Source organism: Pelobates fuscus, chromosome 3, assembly GCF_036172605.1.
Source record: "Pelobates fuscus isolate aPelFus1 chromosome 3, aPelFus1.pri, whole genome shotgun sequence".
Classification (NCBI taxonomy): Eukaryota; Metazoa; Chordata; class Amphibia; order Anura; family Pelobatidae; genus Pelobates; species Pelobates fuscus.
The window spans coordinates 48,222,466-48,243,190 of record NC_086319.1 but is presented as its reverse complement, the minus strand read 5'-3'; the positions used below and the strand labels follow the sequence as shown (position 1 = coordinate 48,243,190).

General features: G+C 41.6%; 1 protein-coding gene across 1 annotated transcript in view; it reads left to right on the top strand.

Annotated features, from left to right (window-relative positions):
• TBC1D15 (TBC1 domain family member 15) overlaps nt 1-20,725 on the top strand; it is a 96,453-nt gene that overhangs the window by 29,795 nt on the left and 45,933 nt on the right. The window contains exons 6-8 of the mRNA XM_063447005.1: nt 9,548-9,650; nt 10,199-10,396; nt 18,390-18,518. Coding sequence (XP_063303075.1) covers nt 9,548-9,650; nt 10,199-10,396; nt 18,390-18,518 — 430 coding nt within the window. The remainder of the gene's footprint in view (nt 1-9,547; nt 9,651-10,198; nt 10,397-18,389; nt 18,519-20,725) is intronic.

The window sequence follows — 20,725 nt, the reverse complement described above, 5'->3', positions numbered from 1 at the left end:
TTTTAGGTCCCGCAGGGAAGCTTCAATGCGGCTCAGGGCTGGCACCTCCATGTCAGGAGCTGGTGTAGTAGGCGCCGCCATTTTGGGGCTAGGGGGGCCTCCGCTCGATCCCTGTTGTGGCTGTAAGAAGCCGTCCAGCGGTCCCTGTTGCGAGCTATTAGGGGTCTGGGGATGTTCCGGGCGTTTTGTGCGCCCCATGAGGTCAGTTAATGTGCGCTTATTCGGCTATTCGGGGTCCGGTGGAGCGGAGCACTTTCCTCACGCGGCCATCTTGGTCAGAGCCGGAACCACGCCCCTTCCAACAGTATACATTCAACATTTTAATCCAATTACCAAAATTTTCTTAATATGTCAGGGTAGTTTGACTGAAACAGATTATATGCAAATGTTCGCTCTTTTGTTTGCTTTGAAGCCCTACGAGCATGAGGACGTCCAGTGTCAGTTAGGCAACTTTTTTGTACTTTTTGAAATAAACCTACGTTTCTTTGAAAACTGAAGGCACCCAGACCACTTCAGCTTAATGAGGTGGTCTGGGTGCCAGGTCCCTCTAGGATTAACCCTTTTTTTTTATAAACATAGCCGTTTCAGAGAAACTCTGTGAGTTTCAGAGAACTGTCTCATTGACAGCCGCTAGAGGCGCTTGCGTGCTTCTCACTGTGAAATTCACAGTGAGAGCACGCAAGCGTCCATAGGAAAGCATTGTAAATGCTTTCCTATGTGACCGGCTGAATGCGAGCGCGGTTCCTGCCGCGCATGCGCATTCAGCCGATGACGTCGCAAGGAAGGAGGAGAGGAGGAGTAGAGCTCCCCACCCGGCGCTGGAGAAATAGGTAAGTTTAACCCCTTCCTCCCCCCAGAGCCCGGCGGGAGTGGGTCCCTGAGGGTGGGGGCACCCTCAGGGCACTCTAGTGCCAGGAAAACAAGTATGTTTTCCTGGCACTAGAGTGGTCCTTTAAACCTTGTTTATTGGCCTGTGTTAGCCTTTGAGTTTGACATGCTTGTTCTAGAACATTGTGACTATTTGTGATACTGTTGATTGCATGCAATGAGTAGTCTGACCTGTATAAACCTTCTGAGTTTACTTCTAAAAATAAGAAGATAAACATATCTAATCTGGATGTGTACATATAGCTTTTACCAGTTTTAACCCCTTAACGACCGCTGACGGTTCAGGACCGTCAGCGGTAAAACGTGCGTTTGGACCGCTGACGGTCCTGAACCGTCATAACGGTTTTGGGCTACTTACCTGATCGCCGTCGGTCCCACGGCGGCGATCAGTGCTCCACCCGGTCCAGGGGGGTTGCCTGTCTGCCCAGGCAGTCCCCCTTCGGCAGATCAGGACCCCACGGCCATGTGATCACTCGATCACATGACCGCAATAGGTGTCCATGTTTCTGCCTGCAGGGGGACTGTCTGTGCTGACAGGCAGTCTCCCTGCAAGTGAAAAATCCAAAATAAAGTGTAAAAAAAAAATCTGTGTAAAAAAAAAAAAATAATATGTGTATATATATGCTATATATACATGTATTATATCTATATATACCTATATATAATATATGTATATATATCATATATATAATGTCACACTAAGTGTAGTTTTATATTTATATATACGTATATAATTATAAAAATACACTTATATTTAAATTACACACAAATATATACAATATATATAATAACTATATATATGGTATATATATATTATTATAAAATACAAATAATATGTTAATAAAAATAAATAACAAAAAATAAAAATAATTTTTAATAATTAAAAAAAAATTATATATATATATTCAGTTTTATTCTAACAGTATTTTGATATTGATATATATATATTTATATCAAAATATACTTAGAATGTAATGATATATATATCTATGTATAAATAAATAAAAATAATACGAAATATACATATGTCCACATACATAATTACATAAATAATTTCATAAATATACACGTAGACGTCAAATATATAAATATGTATATATATTAAAATTCTACGTGCATATTTATGTAATATTTTTACCTAATTAAGTAATTTTAATGATTGCAATTTGAGGGACCTGCCTGCCAACCCAGGCCAAAAGTCCAGATAATTTAATTTGCTAGCACTGTGTTTAACCCTGTAACTTTCTATGACACCCTAAATCCTGTACATGGGGGTACTGTTTTACTCGGGAGACTTCGCTGAACACAAATATTAGTGTTTCAAAACAGTAAAACATGAGGGGGCGGAGCTTGACCACCAGCCTGAACAGACGCCATGCTTGCAGGCTCCTCCGAGCAACCTTACTAAAACGAGAATATCCCGAAAAGTAAAGCCCATCCAGCTCTCAAAAGCCAACAGGCACACTCCATAACGCCTTCTGAGGCGATAGATGCCTTTCTTTCTTCCATCGCACCAGCCTAGACGGAGGCGGAAAATCGGGGCCTACCCCGCGTTGACGCTCCCGAGCCTGGAGGCGCTCCTCTCCCAACAAGTAAGGGACGACTATCCCCAGACCTCACCGACCACCCAGGCCCAAATGCCAGCAATGGGCCGTCGCTCGCAGAAAGCGGCGACTGACAGCAGAGACATCGGGACAATGTTACAGAGGCCCGCGCAGCCCAAACCCGCGCTCGCGGCAACCCCGCAGCCCGACTCCCGCACTTACCCAACTGAGCAGATGGGGCCCGAACGCCCGCTGGCCGCACAGCCGACGACACCTGCGGCCCACACCGACTCCACACCGACGACCAGACACGACCTGAAGGTCTTACTGGCTGACTTTCACAAGATCCTGGCAACGGAACTCGCCCCTATCAAACAGGATATGAAAGCCATTGCAGACCGAGTACAGGCCTCCGAGAGAGACATCTCGGACATACAATCGCACGTGTCAGAGCTCCAAAACTCGGTCCAACAAGTTTGGTCACAACAACGAGCAATGTCTGCACAGTTGACGGCTATGGAGGACCGCCACCGCCGCACCAATATAAAAATAAGGGGTGTCCCAATGGCAATCTCCGCGGACGAACTACCACATTATGTCAGGCGCCTACTAGCCTCTATCCTGCCACATGCAGTGGCAAAAAAGCTGTCAATTGAGGGGATATACCGCCTACCTGGGTCAGCAAATGCAGCCACCAAAATGCCAAAAGACGTCATCCTCAGATGCCTCACTACACAAGACAAAATACAGATAATGGCAGCAGTCAAAGGCAAAACTCCGATAAACTTCGAAGAGGCCGCCCTGACATTCTATCAGGACTTAACAAAAGCAACCCTCCTGTGGCGAAAAACTTTCCAACCAGTGACAACCCAGCTCCGAACAGCAAACCTAAGCTACAGGTGGGGAGCAAACGGTTCCCTGGCGGTGACCCGAAACGGAAGCCTGCACACACTCACCTCGATTGAAGAAGCTGCACCATTCCTGACAGCGTTGGACCTGGCACCCTTGGCGGCCAGTGAACCCCAGAGAACCCCCACTGCCGCGACCACTTGGAACCCAGAACGCATAGCATCATTCGTCCCGAGGTCCGAGAGCACACACGAGACGGAACCAGGAACAAGCACAAGAAGTGACCCGACATAGGGCTCTGGAGAACCGGACAGGGACTTACTTACCCAACACAACAGTCCCAAGTTCTCCCATGACACCACTTGATCAGGACTCAAGGCTCAGAACAATAGGTTCAGTTATTATGTGTTAACTTCCACTTCAGTGCTTCTCTCCCCTTTACTTTATTTCATCCACCAAGATTGCTCAATAAGGAAGAGCTAGCTAGCAACATGGCGCACAGCCCAGGGTCAGGGACACCACCATGACACTAACCCTCCCCGCAACAGGGAACGACCACTCCCACCACACATAACCCCATGGGCGACCCCAGAATCCTGCGCACACGCCGACCCCCGCCACTCCCTTGGTTAGGAGTGAACATACACAGCGCATAGACCCAGCCACGGCACATCATACGCACCCTCTCAGCCAACACAACAGCCATATTCTACCAAAGCCCACACTGCTACATGCGCTTATCGCTGCCTCACCTTGCAAACGTACACAGGCACACATGCCAAATATCCAGCTTAACACCCCTCCACCGGCACTCTAAACATGCTGAGAAATCACCCTTAGGTTAGCGTAGGAACTCCGTACGCCCGCATCACACAAGCTACCTAGACTTACACAAACTTGTAAAATTAAAAAAATAAGTGCACGAACCAAATGCTAACCATCTAAACTCAAACAGCATGTTTTATACCTAATGTTTATCACTGTATTACACTGTGCACTGAAAAATAAAGAATTTAAAAAAAAAAAAAAAACAGTAAAACATATCACAGCGATGATATTGTCAGTGAAAGTGAAGTTTTTTGCATTTTTCACACACAAACAGCTCTTTCACTGAGGATATTATTGCTGTGATATATTTTACTGTTCTGATACACTAATATTTGTGTTCAGCGAAGTCTCCTGAGTATAACAGTACCCCACATGTAGAGGTTTTATAGTGTTTGTGAAAGTTACAGGGTCAAATATAAGGCTTGATTTTACTTTTTTTTTTTTTATTGAAATTTGTCAGATTGGTTAGGTTGCCTTTGAGAGCGTATGGTAGCCAAGGAATGAGAATTAGCCCCATGATGGCATACCATTTGCGAAAGAAGACAACCCAAGGTATTGCAAATGGGGTATGTTCAGCTTTTTTTAGTAGCCACTTAGTCACAAACACCGGCCAAAGTTAGCGGTTTTTGCATTTTTAACACACAAACAAATATAAATGCTAACTTTGGCCAGTGTTTGTGACTAGGTGGCTACTAAAAAAAACTGGACATACCCCATTTTGAATACCCTGGGTTGTCTACTTTAAAAAATATGTACATGTTAGGTGTGTTTCGGGGATTTATGACAGATAACGGTGTAACAATGTCACTATTGATACATTTAAAATATATATATATATTGAAACAGCAATTTCCTACTTGTATTTATAGGCCTATAACTTGCAAAAAAAAGCAATAAAGCATGTAAACACTGGGTGTTTTTAAACTCGGGACAACATTTTGAATCTATTTAGCAGTTTTTTTCATTAGCTTTTGTAGATAAGTAAAAGATTTTTCAAGTAAAAGTCCAAAAACATGTTTTTTTTTTTTTATTTTTCACCATATTTTATTATTTTTTTTAAATACAATATATGACATAATATATATACTGGTATGTAAAGAAAGCCCTTCTTGTCGTGAAAAAAACAGTATATAACTTGTATGGGAACCGTAAATGAGAGAGCGGAAAATTACAGCTAAACACAAACACCACAAAAGTGTTAAAACTGCTCTGGTCCTTAACGTACAAACATCGCAAAAACAGGCCGGTCCTGAAGGGGTTAAAAAAATGCCCTGCAGTATGAGTAAATCAGTCACTTTTGGTAAGGGTTTGTGTGAGCAGGGGTGCCAGGCTATTTGACTCATCATCTATTCCTTTGGCCTTCAGTCAGAGATTATATATTAGTGATAAGCCAGGCCGAGCGATGGAATAGGAACCAGAGGAGGCAATGCATCCTTAGAGACCTTCATAATTAGACAACAGAACGTTGTATAATCAAATGGTGAAAGGAAGTTGCGTGCTTGTGTTATTGTGTACTTAAAACATATATTTTTTATTTATTTTTTTATTTACTTTTATTTTGCATGTGAAATGATGCTAAGTTTCTGTTTCAGACATCTACCTGTGTTTAAAACCATTGAGATTGACAGGGGCAATCTTTTAACAAAGCCCATCATCGTGTCCATGGCTAGCTAAAATCTAATACGACTCCATCTCTGTTGTAAAACCACAACTCCCTAGTTGCTTTGCTATCATACCCTTTTGGTTACTCTTGCTATAACCAGTCTTGGTAACTATATAATATATCTGATTAAAAAGTAATGTTCTCAACAGAACTCCCAGATACAATCATTTCAGATTCCAATTCAATTTCAACTTTATTAGCACTGTACAATGTGCATTCAAGGACAATGAAACACAGTCGGCCTCTGAGAAAAAAAATGCAGCAGCAATTAATAAAAATTACTTTATAAACATTTACTCCTAGTAATAGCCAACGTCTCTTATAAAATCATTTTGGTGATTGCCTTTTTTTTTTTTGTAGCAAAATAGCTGCCTTTTTAATGCACTTCTTCTAAGCAAAACACAGCTGGCAAAATGTTGTGCAAGTCCTTCTGCGTTAGGCTGCTGGCTTTACACATGGAAATCTTGTGTCTGGTTTCCTCTCAACTCCTAATGTTGTCCTACCCAGTTGTGCTGAAAAATAAAGAGATAAAACTTATTAAAGATCCTATCTCGTTCTTTAATAACACCCAAGGTATTCTAAGTACAAGGGAAATAAGAAAATTCATTCTTTGCCCCTAGCAAAACAATTGCTGATTATATCAGTGTGATTGCATTTAGTTCAGGAGAGTAATATCTGACCATTGGAATAGAGCTGTGCAGCAAAATAAATATATTGTTTTATGCAGGCTGCCTTCTGGGGCTTCCTGCCCTACCTCTGTTATCTATCATGTCTTTGCTTTTCTGGGGTGAATATTAATAAAGCTTTGTTAGTTTAGCTGTTCCAACATTCACAATGTGCTGTGAATTAGAGATAGGAAAACGGATACATTCTCCACGGAGTTTGAAGGTATTCAGCAAGACTTTTAAAATCCACGGTACTTTTGCATAAGAATTTACAGCCTTAAAATCCACGGCAAGTTAGCAGTATTTTTAAACATCAAGCGACAAAGAAAGACGGCGTAATATTTCCTAAAATGAAGTTGTTGTTGTTTATTGCTTCACTGTGCTCTCCGTTGGAAGTCCCAGGGCTCTAATTTACATTTCAGCAGTATTTCAAATGAATAATCTTTATAGTATTCCTCACCGGAGCAGACACACGTTGTTCATCTGCCCCTTTGTTTGTGTTCACTATCTCATCAGTGTCTAAGAGCAGGTTTTTATATCTCGCAATAAACTTTCCGTTAAACTCACTTTTACATTATTAGCCAATAAAAACTTGCAATCACACCAAAACACAAAGTACAGATTTCAGTGTCTGATTTATTTATACAAATCTTAGCAAAGTATAGAGGGTTTTGTTCAGCTATTGGAACAATATATTTACCATTTATATGCAGATTAATATATGGGGCTCTGCCAGCTTCTGTCAGTGGCGTTCTGTTTTAATGCAGGTACTCAGTGCTTCTACCTGTTGCTTGTCGGTTCTTTTTTCACTTACCAACAATACAGAATTATGTGGAGGGTAAAATATTATAGATGGTTCCGAAAAAGCCCATGAGATGATTTGACTACAGTTATTTTAAGATTTTTATTAAAAGGAGAACTGTAGCTTAGATTTACTTTACATTAAGTGGTTTAAAGTAATTTTCAGAACAGGTTAATACTCTTTTTGCATAGAAACATGCTGCAGTAAGGTTCCACTATAACCAACGCATGCAATTTGAGTATACTAGCACACAGGTGGGTATCCTGGAATTGTTACATTCCCTTTATATTACATGTTTTTGTTTTAGTAGACCTACATTGATTTGACTGGGTTGTTTCATGGGTAAAACTCTATAGTGGTGAGAGAGGGATTTTTTTTTTCCAATGTATTTTATTTTTGGTCACACGAAAGTGTGTGTTTAGAGGGAAGGGGTACAGAAGAGAAAGGGGGAAAACATGAGGGGGGGACAATAGTACATAATACACCATACATCACATATCACATAGGTTACATAGGTCCCAACAGCCATGTACATAACCAAACACTGGTACATAAATCAGTTGTTAACAGGCAGTTGCGGTCTCTTGTCCGTCTGGGTTTGAAGCAGGGACCAACAATTTTGTGTACCCTGGTACTATTTAGTGACACTATCCCGGTGAGAGAGGGATTTAACATTTTTGTTGGGGGCATTTTTGATTGTAGGCAAAGAAGATGGTATTTTTATAACCAGTGCTCATGATAGAATAAGGAAAATTGAGCATGAGTGTTGATGCATGTCAGTGCTTTCTTTGTAATATATTGTGCATTGTCAACGTAAGGAAAGCACATCATTATTCAGTGTATTTATCTTTTCGTATGACCTCTGTGTGTTTTATTCTGTAACGCATGTATGCAGGTAAATACCCCTTTTACTGTGCATCTTCTGGTTTATACTTCTCCACATAAGATGCCATCCATCATACCTTCCAATGGTCCCTATTTAGGGTCCAAATCTGTTGCTCTTTTCAATCATAATCCCCCCCTTTTCCAGAAGCTCCATATTGTTAGGGTATCTAAGTGCGCTCCACAGCAATAATACTCAAATACCTCATACTACAATATAAAATACTCAATACTGTAAATAAATGTGTGTTAGTAAGCAGACTGTGTAAATAAAATTTTATTTTACACATTTAAATTTTATTCTAAATTACATTTTAATTTCATAAATTGTTATTGGTAAGTCGCCTAAAATATCTCAGAACAGCCCCACCCCAGATCACACATCTGTTCCCACTCTTAAAACTAAAGTTTCTCTCTCTCTCCAATTAAAATGCAAGGAGGTATAATCTTTATTTGGGAGCACCATTTATCCTATTAGAGGGGAAAATTGTATCTCAATATCATGCTTTAAGAAAGTTTCAACAGTTCAGATTAAAGGGACACTCCAAGCACCAAAACAACTGCATCTAAATGGCTCCTGGAGGCACTCTTACACCAAAGTTGCCTCCAGCGGCGGTGTCCACTCTCCTCCTCGTGGCATCCGGCTTCTGAATTTTAAGATTTAGGAAGATCACAGAGTTGACGGGCAGGGTTACCGCAAATTGGCTGAGAGCAGCAAGTTGACGTTTTCAGCCAAACAGTGACTTTCCATTCACTAAACTAGCTTGGAAAAGTTATGTTTGATGACTGGTCCCTGCCTGTTGAAAATTCAGAAGGCGGATGTTGGGAGTGGACATCGCTGCTGGAGGCAATTTTGGTGTAAGAGTAACATTTTTGTGGTTAGAATGTCCTTTTAAGGTACATATGGGGAACCTCTGACCAATGAAAACCAAGGTGACAGATCTTGAGGCGCAAAAGAAAGCCTGGAGATGTACAGAGAGGTTTTGAGAAGCCTTTGATTGGAGGGCTTAACTTTCTCACAGCTCATGTGCACACTCTGAGCTGACGAAGAGAAGGGACATGAGTGAGGGAGGTCAGGGGAAAAAAAATTATAGTATGGGAGAGCTCCAATAGTTGTGGGAGTGGAGACAAAAGCTTCAATTATGTCTTTTGGCAGCGTGCAACTTTATAGCAGCCATGGTATTGTAGCTGTCTTTTATAATGCAACTCTGTTCATCCTAGAGTGGAAGAGAATCCACCAAATAGGTTCCTCTCAGTCAGGGTGGGGTCTAGCAGCAGTGCTTGCCTATTGAAGTATAACATTTGTATTATTTATATATATTTATATATATATATATATGCATAATATCACAGAAATAATCACTGCTGTTATTTAAACAAAGTGCTTGTATCTCTAATGTGACAGATGCTATTTAATTTATTACAGATCAGAGCAGGATAGTAGAGTTCTTCTCGTGAATTGGGAGAATAAGAGCCTGTCCCAGTCTTTTGAAAACCTGCTGGATGAACCAGTTCATGGTTTATTACATGTAAGTGAGCATACACCAAGAATGTTACTAGTCTTTCAGTTTCAGCTCTTCCTCCAGTCCTTTCCTGGCAAGGTGCCTTGAATGCATGCTGGTTAATGACGTTTCAGAGCACGAAAATGAAGTGGTTAGTTTTTTTTTTTGTTTTTTGTTTTTTAAAGCTAATGGATATTTCAGTACAAAGAGCATTATGCCATTCTCTGTGTTTTCCGGTCTGGTCAGGTGTGTCTAGCAACTAATGTAATCCTATCAAAGTCTCCTGGTATAATAAACCATATGGCTTGCATGGGGACTTCACAGAAAAATTACTGAAACTGATGTTTGCAAGTGTGTCAAAGCAATCCCTTTCCAGATGTTAGAGATTAAAGAATATAAAAAACAGTGAGTTCTAAAATAGAGAAACTAATGTATGCGTGTATAGAAGAAGCTGGGTCTGAAGTATTATGGAAGTTTACAAGCTGGTGATTTCAGGAACTCCTTTCCATATGAGGTTTAATGTTCCTTTCTCTGAAAGATTTGTAAAAATCCTCTCATTTGACCTTTATTCACAGAAGCTCAAGAAGGATCCATATGTTGCTACAATGGTTGGATTTTCCAAAGTCACAAACTACCTATATGGCACCTTGCGTGGCTCTGATACATCTACACAGCGCAGACCACCTCAAGAAATGGCCGACTTCCTAAGTGACGCCATTCCAGATTTAAAAATAAACCAACAGGAAGAATCCGGATTCGAAGTAATAACTCGTGTAGGTATTGACAGCAAATACGTGGAGGGTGATTGTAATGCTGCTCAGAGCAATAACATCCCTTTTCATTTAGAAAGTGATGGTGATTGCTCAGGATGCTGACATGAATGAGGCTTTACTTAGCTTGGCTTTTATGCTCGGAGCCTTTGCTGTGCAACGGAAATCAATGTGTTTTGGGTCCCCATGGCAATCAACTAGTCTGCATTATGTTTGCTTTATTTTCTCTGCTCATCGGATGTTCTTCTTTTTTCCCTTTTGCTATAAAAATAACTAAGGTTTATTCACTAAAGATTGACTAACAATCATTTGGAAACCAAATAGCAAGATTTTGCATAAAGGGCTGTGTATCATTTATAGTCCAAACTTGCCATGTTTGCATTAATTGTAAAATGTGCTTTTCCTTTCACTACAGTTTTCAATGTTTATTCATCATTATGTTGGGATGTCTTTCTATCGCTGTTATTTTGCAGAAAAATCTTATCATTTTAATATATATGATTTGTATTATAGTGCAGTATTAAATATCTGTATACTTTTATTACAAAGGCAATTAGTATATATTGGGGTTGATGGTATACATAGTAGATTTTTCTGTCTCTTGATAGTTTTTTTTTTTTTTTCTTCTGTGCATACAATTTTTTGGACCAAACGCCTTTAATTGTATAAAATATAAAAATGCCAGCACTTTTGACACATAGTAACTGATAATTGTAAAAGAGCCAAACCTAAAAATCACCAATTTAATCGAGACCTTGATTTACAAAAAGAGGAATAGGTAGAACTCGAAAGGTATAGTCCTCAATATTTCTGTAATGTAAGTAGCAAACGTATAGCATGTATGAGCTGCAAAAGATTACGTTTTAGTAAGTTTAATACAAAGTGCCATTTTTTTGTTTTATTGAAACAACTCCATCGTTATATTGAAATCTTGCATTCATTAAACACCCTAAAGTAAAAAATAAATATATATAAAATAAAAAATTACTACCCAGCCCCATAAAATAAAGGTAAAAAAAATCACTATCACTTTTATTCCAGAGCTGAGTCAGTCTCCAGTATGCAACCACTCTGCATTCTGTAATGTTATCTGGTCATTATGGCTTTTATCCAGTCCATTGCTTCTCACAGAGAAACATTGAGGACACAACACAGCTCATCCAGCAAGAAGAATCACACCACACTTAAAGACCTTTGATTTTTGAAGGTCTTCATGAAGAAGAGCCTCTAGTGGCTATCAGTCTGATAGATACTAAGGGGCGTGTTTTCTTCTAAATGTGAACAAAAAAGGCAATGTTTAACACTGCGAGCGAGCAAGGACAGTATCTTTGCACCAAAACCACTTAATTAAAGGGACACCATAGTCACCAGAACTACAGCTTATTGAATTTGTTCTGGTGAGTAGAATCATTACCTTCAGGCTTTTTTTCCCCCTGTAAACACGGTCTTTTCAGAGAAAATGAAGGGTTTACATTACAGCCTAGTGATAACTTCACTGGCCACTCCTTAAATGGCTGCTAGAGTTGCTTCCGATCTCAGTCTTGCCTAGTTTGAATCACAACAATCAGTATGTCCTCCCTCTGCATGAGGACACTGAACTTTCCTCATAGAGATGCATTGATTCAATTCATCTCTATGAGGAGATGCTGATTGGTGCGGCGCAGAGTTTTGCTGCATATGCGCAAATAGCCTTACAATATTTTTCTTTTGTAAAGCCACTGGATTGGCTGAGATCATAACGTTTAATGATCTCAGCCACGGAGGCGGAGCAAGGCAGAGCCAGCTGCACCGAGGTGGGAAAAAGGTACGTAACCTCACCTTTTTACTGCAGGGAGAGGGCACCAGGAACCTAAATAGTAATTTTACCACTATAGTGTCAGGAATATATGTTTGTGTTCCTTTTTTTTTTTTTTTTTTTTTTAATTCTTTATTTTTGTAGTGCGTAGGGAAAAGACAGTTGCTTGTGAGGTACCCCAAAGGCAGTCCTCTAGCACAGTACGAACAGTTGAACGTAAGGGTACAGGGTAGATCAAGCACTTTTTTATATATATAAGTATAACGATAGAAACGGTTCATCTTTACTTTGTTTAAGTATTTGGTAACAGAACTTAGGGTGATATCGCTGAACTTTCTAGGCATGTGGTTATTTTGCAGTGACAAGAGCCAGTGAAGCTATGAGTGGGTTACCACATGCGTTAGAGTAAGGGTGAGTGATTCAGGTTTAGGTTCCACGCTTAGGTGGGTGGGCAACATGCATAGACATTTGACTACATGATCAATAGCTGCGGCATACTTATAACATGCAGAGAGGATATCATGCAGAGCTTCTGGTTTGTCTAACTGGCTTTATGCAGGCTATGTGGAGTGTGTGTAACTGCTAAAACTCGCCGGGCGCTTAACATAGCACTTACAGTTATCCTCATATGTGGCTAAGATCTAAACAAATAGCAGGTGTGAGACAATGCACTAAACATGAAATGAGCGTTAGGTAGTAGCATACAACACAGTAGCGATTAGGTTAAATATAAGCTTTTGGCAAATTCAAGTAATAATAGAGTTGAAGAAAGTAATGAGTCCTCAAACCAGTCCCTTTTAACCCATGCCGGTTCGCGGCAGAGTGTCCCCAGGGGTAGGAAGGCTGCGGATGCCGGAGCGGCAATTGCAGGCCGAGGCCCCCTTCCAACCCCATACCTTTGTAGAGGGCGGCATATTCGGACCCCTGACAGGAGGGTTCTGTGTGTTTAAAGCATTCCTTCGTCTGGTGCAGCGGAGGACGCCGGTGTTCTGTCTCCGCCTGTGGCGGGCTTTCTTCCTGCAGGGTGGTTGCTGTCGCGGAGGCAGTCTCCTCATGACCCTCAGCCCGGGTGGGCCACGTGCTTGTGTGGCTAGCGTGGGGATTGTTGCTGTGCCATGAGGGCGCCTCTTCCCCCCGTTTCCAGCCTCGTTTTTGCTTTCTGGCTGCTCATTCAGAGGTGACTTTCCCCGTTCACGGGTCAGATTGCCCTTTTGTGGTAGCGTTTGCAGGGTTGCCTGTGGTGTTTGCAGCCGGTCCCAGAGCTTGTGCCAGAAGCGGGCGAAGATAGCATCTAGGCGCTGCTGGACGTCGCGGTGGATCTCCATCGTAGGTGTGTGATCTGATTTGCATGGTGAGCTTGCCGCCGCCATATTGGGCGCGCCACGTGCACGGCTGCCCTGATGCGGCAGGTCGTCGGCCTGCAGTTTCGGCTTATGTCCGTCTCCCCAGTCGCTGGATATGGACCGAGATGACCCCCATCGGTCCAGAGGGGGGGGGGGGGGTAGGAGGTGAGAGCCCAGAGGGATCCATGTGCAGGACCGTCAGCATGGAGAGCGGCCGTCTCTCCACTGCTCGATCTTCGATGGGCCTCGGGTTGCAGAGCAGGGTCCCGGGAGGTTTCACGCTTGATTCTTGTATTGAAGGGTTCTCCCGGGTGTCCCTGTCACGATGGTTTCACTCCAGTGTGCGTGTACTCATTTTTTGGGGGGGTTTACCCCAAATATGTGCTGATTCAAGCGGGAGCTGAGGTTCAGCACAACCGCTCTGCCTGGATGCTAGGCTCCGCCCCTGTTTGTGTTCCTTTAATGAAACTGAAAGGATTCATTAATTTCAGTTCTCGCATGATTTGCTGGCAAAGTATCTGCATGATGTAAATGTTAATGTATTTGATGGAACTTATAATTGAGGATTTATCTCTGTGTGACTCTCTGTAAGTTGGGTAAACATTACTCTGGGACTGTATATGTATTGAAGCAAATTTGAATGTAAAATTAAAAAGCAGCCTTAAAATGGGGAAACTCTGCCCTTCATGGGGCAAGTCCAGTAAAAAGTCAGGTAAAAGAAAAGCCACCCAGCTATTGAAATAAATTGAGTCCTGTACATTTAATGTGATAATGCCCCCCAGTAACTATTGCTACCTAATCTCCAGCCTCTGGTTTTCCCACAAGAATTCCCCAGTATCCCAAGACTGTCCCAGCATCAGTACAGAAAACGGTAGCAGCATGTTAAAACCCAATCACGAGAGGACAGATTTGACTGTATACTACTTCTGGACCATGTCCAAGTTGGCAAGGGGTGTAATAGACACAGTTGACTAATAAAGATATTCTGAGCTTGAATAGCCCTATTGTGTGGTCTCTTCCATCAAAAGGCCTCTTCTGCGGGTGACTTGAAAGCAATCACAATCCCGAGGTTTAATGCAGACCTGGTATCTTTGGCTAGGTCTTATGTCATCCCGAGGGATGCAAAGAATTAATTTGATTGTTTGACCGGTTTCTAATGCTGCAAGTTTGTGGTAGAGATCTGATGACTAACTAGATATCTGATTATTGGAGAAAATATCCAGTCTTGTATTGGAGACGATAATGTAGAACTCAACACACATTGCTTGTGTTTTTTTCTCATGTGCAATAAAAATACTTTAAACACACATACAGGGCAAAGTATATAAGGGTTGAAAGGCATGCACAGATACGCATTTTATGCTAGGTGTGAACATTCAGTACCAAGTCTCCTACATCCTGAAAATCAGTGTAACCATTTCTTACCAGCCAGTAAGTTGTCAGATACTGTATTGTTAAAGCTAGGTCAGGGGTAGGCAACCTTTTGCACTACAGATGTCATGGACTACATCTTCCCCAGTGCTTTTACAGGCACCAAGGGCGATCTAATCCACATTATCTGGAGTGCTGAAGGTTACCCAGCCCCTAATCTAGATCCGCGCTGTCCACCTTCATTGATGTGAAGAGCCATTTTGTAATATTTTTTACTCCAGTCTCATTGTAGCACCTCGATTTTCAAATTTTTATCTCTGTCCTCAATCAACCTCATCTTTCCTTCTCCCCATCTATTGCATTTTGTAAGTTTGCTGGATTAGGGAGGTGACTGCGAGAGATGAACAAAGTATATGTGGGTGTTTTGGGGTCAAGCAAAGTGGGAAGTGCTGCTGAGCCTATTACTTGACATTTCAAACAGTACCATAACACTCTTAAATGATTTTCTGTGTAAAGCGCCATAAAAATTATCTTAATCATTTTTAAAATGATTCAGATATTTGTCACATTAAAAAAAAAAAAAAAATCTAAAAAATAAAAAAATCTTAAAGTTCAAACTTGGTCAGCCTAATACAATTTACCATAAAAATCCCCTGAGTAACATTACAAACCTTAAGTGGTTTCAGAGCCCTTTTTAATTAAGCAAGAAACTAAATTAATCATTTTTTTTCTCCAAGGTTGTATTTCTTCTCCATTGAGACTGAGCTTCTTTGTAGGACATTGAGCAGTCTGGGATTTGAGGCAGTGAAAATCTATTGTAAATAGTCTTAAATAGTCCAGAACTGTTCCAGGAAGTCAGGTGAAATAGTATATGTCTTTAATATCTCATGTGTTGATGGAGGCCGTAGCACTTTTCATGTTGACTTATTACCCTGAGCTGCAGTAAATCAGAGGTTCATTTTCACTTTTTGTTAAGGCTTGTCTTCTGTGTAATCTCCCATTTAATAGTATCAATAAACAGAATATACAGGCAAGTGGTAAAATGATTTTCAAGTGTCCATATCATAAAATGTTTAACCGTTACTCCTGTGATTGTAGTTTATAGGTTTGATATTTTTTTTAAGCTAAAATTGGAAAAGTAAAAACATACCGTAATTGTTTACTAAATACAGATAAGTTCATAAAGATTAAAACATTAACATTTGAATGGAATATCCGTTTACAAGGCTGTAAATAAAATTATGATACGATTATATCCTAGCTTTGTTAAGAGGATATTTCATTTGAACCGTAATTATCCTGCCACTCATTTGGATATGCTGGTGACATGTTTTAATTGCAGATCTATCTGCGATGCCTCTGTTTGTGTGAGCTGGTCACTAAACTCTAGATATCTAGTATGTAAAAAAAAATAGTTCCACAAGCGTCACATTGTAGGGTGAAGGCAAAAAAATATTTATTGGAGATTGAAAAGGCCAAAAAAAAAGCTACGTCTCGGCCTAGAGGCCTTAGCCATGTATACATGACGAAGGCCTAGAGGCCAATGTGTTGTATCTTTTTTACATTTTTTTGTTATCTCTTTTTTTTTTTTTATTTTTTTAAATTTGTATTTTATTGGTTTTGTACACATGGTATACATTTCTCATTGTATGTGGTATAGTAAGAACAAGTAATAATGCAGTATGGTTACAAGCACAGTCATATGCGATATTACAATCATGAGCCTTACACTCTCAGTTAAAGTAACAGTGTCATGGAAGCATATAATGGGCAACATCATTTACATTTATGTGCTGAGATTATCGCTTAATGGGGTTGTCTGGCTTTGGAATCTCGCAGCCCTGAGCTATGTGTATACGGGCGGTTATGCGAGTACGGCGCTGGTTGCAGTGCCGCTTGCCCTGATGTCGTGAGTTGCTGACAGTATTGCACTCTCTAAGACATTGAGCCTAGATAAAACATTTAAAACAATTAGAACAGTTAAACATGCGAAACATCAGAGGGTGAGAGCCGTCTAGTGTTGACTGCTCGAGGGGTCAAAAGAGTGGGCAGTATCCAGCCTCTGTGGACAGTGAGTTCCCTTAGGTGCTGCGTTCCGCACTGCTCTTGCCGTGTTTGGAGGCAGTCATACCAAGGCCTTTGAGGAGAGTCTCTGGGTCATCATTGGGGGTCAGAGTGAATGTCTCGGTGCCCTGAAGTACTACTAGTGAACCCGCTGTGTCCCATCTGTAGCGGACCGAGTGTTCTCTCAGTTTCTTAGCGACCGGCGCTAATTGTCTCCTTGCAGTAAGTACAGAGAAGGGGAGGTCACTGTATAAGGCCACCTCACAGCCCTCTATTTTGACTGTCCCCAGCGTTCTGGAGCTGGCCATAATGGCGGCTCTCGCTGTAATGTCTCTGGTTGTGGCTATGGTGTCTCTGGGGGCTCCTGCTGGTGCCGCTGGTGATTTGCGCACTCGGAAGGCAGTCACGATTATTGGGGTGTCTGTGTTGCACCTTGGGCCCATTGAGGAAACAAGTCTCTGGGCGAAGGGTAGCAGGTCTTCGTCGCTCACCGTTTCAGGAATGCCCCTCATACGAATATTGCGGCGGCGGTGTCTGGACTCCAGAGAGACCACCGTGTTGTGCAGGCGATGAACCTGGTCGGCGAGTTTGTCCAGCCGTTCCATGTTGTCTTGGAGGCGGTTGTCCCTGCGTTTCTCTCTGGTCTCCACCTCCTGTACCCTTTGCTGGAGGATCCCAATTTCAGCCTGGGTCTCCTTTAGGTCAGCCTTCCAGACTTGTCTGAGGTCTGTTAGCAGCCTTTTGATGTCCCCCTTTGTGGATGGGGAATCATCATCATCCGAGTCAGACATGTGAGGGGTGTCCTCGGGTTGGGGTGATGTCTGCGAGTCTCTCTCATCCTGGGACTCCTCGGAGGTCTCCTGCGCCATGTGCGGTTCCGGCGCCATCTTAGCAGGCCGCGCTTGAGGAGGCCTCTGGAAGGCGATCCGAATGTCGGGTGCCGCGGGTCGCTCCATATGGATTATCTTTTTATGTTTGCGCCCCATATTGTCGGCTGTCGGGTGGCGGGTAAGGTAGAGGAATCTTTCGCTGAATTTTCTATGTTTTTAGTCTCTTTATCCGTGGGGCCGAGACGGAGCTCCACAGATTTGCGACCGTTCAGCTCCGTTGTCGGCCACGCCCCCCCTTTTTGTTATCTCTTTAATAACCAATAAATATTTTTTTGCCTTCATCCTACATTGTGACACCTGTGGAACTCTATGTTTTGTTGTTTCTGGTGAATAACCCTAAGAATAGGGATAGACCTTTGAATGCTGCTTGTAACTGATTCTTCACTTTACATGACCTCAACAAACTGGCCAATAATTTGATACTATTTGTGATAATCTTTTGTTCACCAAACACTGTATAAATATGTTTGGTTTGCCTCTCTCTGTGAACGTGCTGTATGTGAACAGCTGAATTTAATCCGTCCATATTTCAGATTGACGTAGGAACGCGCCCAGAAGTCCATAGAAGAGATCCGGTCTCTGTGTTAGAATGGATTGAAAGCATGGATAGTGAAGGAAGAATCGTCAATGTGGAGCACATAAAGCACATCATATTTAAAGGGGTAATTTAATTTTTATGTAGATGATTATATTTCAGTGCTTACATGGCATTGATTTTTTATTTATTTTAAATTGTATTATTTTGTTGAGAAGATGGTGGTACTTTATAAGGCACCAAAATCATAACTGAAGTTCAAGCAGATTCATTGAATTGTTACATTGTTTCATCTGACAGATGCTTTCTTAAAGGATCACTATAGGGTTAGGAACACAGACATGTATTCTTGACCCTATAGGGTTAAAACCACCTTCTAGCCCCCCTGGCCCTCCCCAAATATGGTAAAATCTTACTTGAATTCAAATCTGCAGCTCCATAGTTTGTCACCGTTTCCTTTTGACCTGCCTCTGACCTCTGACATCATCAGAAGTGGTAGCCTGATCCAATCACAGTGCTTCCCCATAGGATTGGCTGAGACTGACAAAGAGGCAGATCAGGGGCAGAGCCAGCATGATTCAAACACAGCCCTGACCAATCAGCATCTCCTCATAGAGATGAACTGAATCAATGAATCTCTATGAGGAAAGTTCAGTGTCTGCATGCAGAGGGGGGAGATACTGAATGTTTGGATGCATTTTAGGCAGCCATGACCCAGGAAGGATCTCTAACAGCCATCTGAGGAGTGGCCAGTGAAGTTATCACTAGGATGTAATGTAAACACTGCATTTTCTCTGAAATTAGTCTGAAGTTAATGAATCTACTCACCAGAACAAATTCAATAAGCTGTAGTTGTTCTGGTGACTATAGTGTCCCTTTAAATACCTATTCCATTTACCAAACCTGTGTTAACAAATTACAATTTGAAGCTTTACTCAATGTATTGAATGTATATAGACTCATTAAAGGGGACCTTTCACTTTCCAGGATTTTTAATATAATGCTGATTTATCCCTATATTTAACAAATACGTTTTTGTGAGGTGTGGGAAATAATATGAGAGCCTCCGCAGTTATCAGCGTAGAAAAAACCTACCGAAAAGAGGAAAAATGTAACAGTGTTTCTGTATCTTCTCTTTATTTGCAGTGTTTTATATTTAAATTTGAAAGCAAAAAACAAACAAACACGTTATATTGTTCAATGATGTGTCAGTTCCCCTTTAAAAACCGAATGTTTATAAATGTTTGTTTTATAAGCTGTAACCAAACTAAAAGGAGAATTAGAGTGCTTTTCTTAAAGAGCACAAGGATGTGGAATTCTAAAAATAATCTACTTATGCAAGGGCCTAAAGTGATAGCTCAGTCTACTTGTCTTGAAACAAAATAATTTCAGTTGCAAAGATTGGAACCCTTGACAAGAGCCCTGGACATTTGCTAAACATCACATTTTAACAGCGAATGGTAAAATGGAGGTAAATCTAGCTGATCTGGAAAAAATCTTGAATTACGCTATAGTCATAAAGCGGCTATTTTTGCCTCCATTTTACCATTTGGTTTTATTTTGCAAATGTTTTTAATTTTGTGAATTACCGTAAGTGTTTCACCCTCTGCCTCTCTCCTTTTGTCATAGTGTGTGCTGCTTGTGTGTTGTGTGTGCAGCAAGTGATAACTGTATGTTATGTGTGTGGGTGTCGACAGTGTGGCTGTATGTGATATATGTATGTGGTGTGTTGCGTGTGCTGGCGGAGTGTGGTGTGTTGCGTGTGCTGGCGGAGTGTGGTGTGTTGCGTGTGCTGGCGGAGTGTGGTGTGTTGCGTGTGCTGGCGGAGTGTGGTGTGTTGCGTGTGGTGTGTTGCGTGTGCTGGCGGAGTGTGGTGTGTTGCGTGTGCTGGCGGAGTGTGGTGTGTTTGCGGTATGTGGAGGGTGTGTGTGGCACGTGTGCTGATTGGATGTGGGGTGTGTGGTGCATGGGTTGTGTTGTGCGTATGCTGCTTATATGTGTTGTGTGTGTGAGGCGCGCGTGCTGGCTCTATGTTTAGTTCCCCATCTTGCCTGACTTTCTGCAGGAAGGGGGCTACTAACCTTGGTGGTCCAACCTGGGTGTGAGAGGTCTGGTGCTACAGCAGGGATTAACTCGTTGTCCTCCTGCCTGGTCTATGAAGCATTATCAAGGTCAAGAATTGTAGATTATGCTAACATAGTGTACCTATAATCTTAATTTTAATAATGACAGGAGGTGAATATTTGCATAACTCTTTAGTGAAAATCTCCAGCAGCACAGATCATAAACAACCAATCAGAAAAAAGGAGGATGTTACACAAAAGGCCCTGTAAG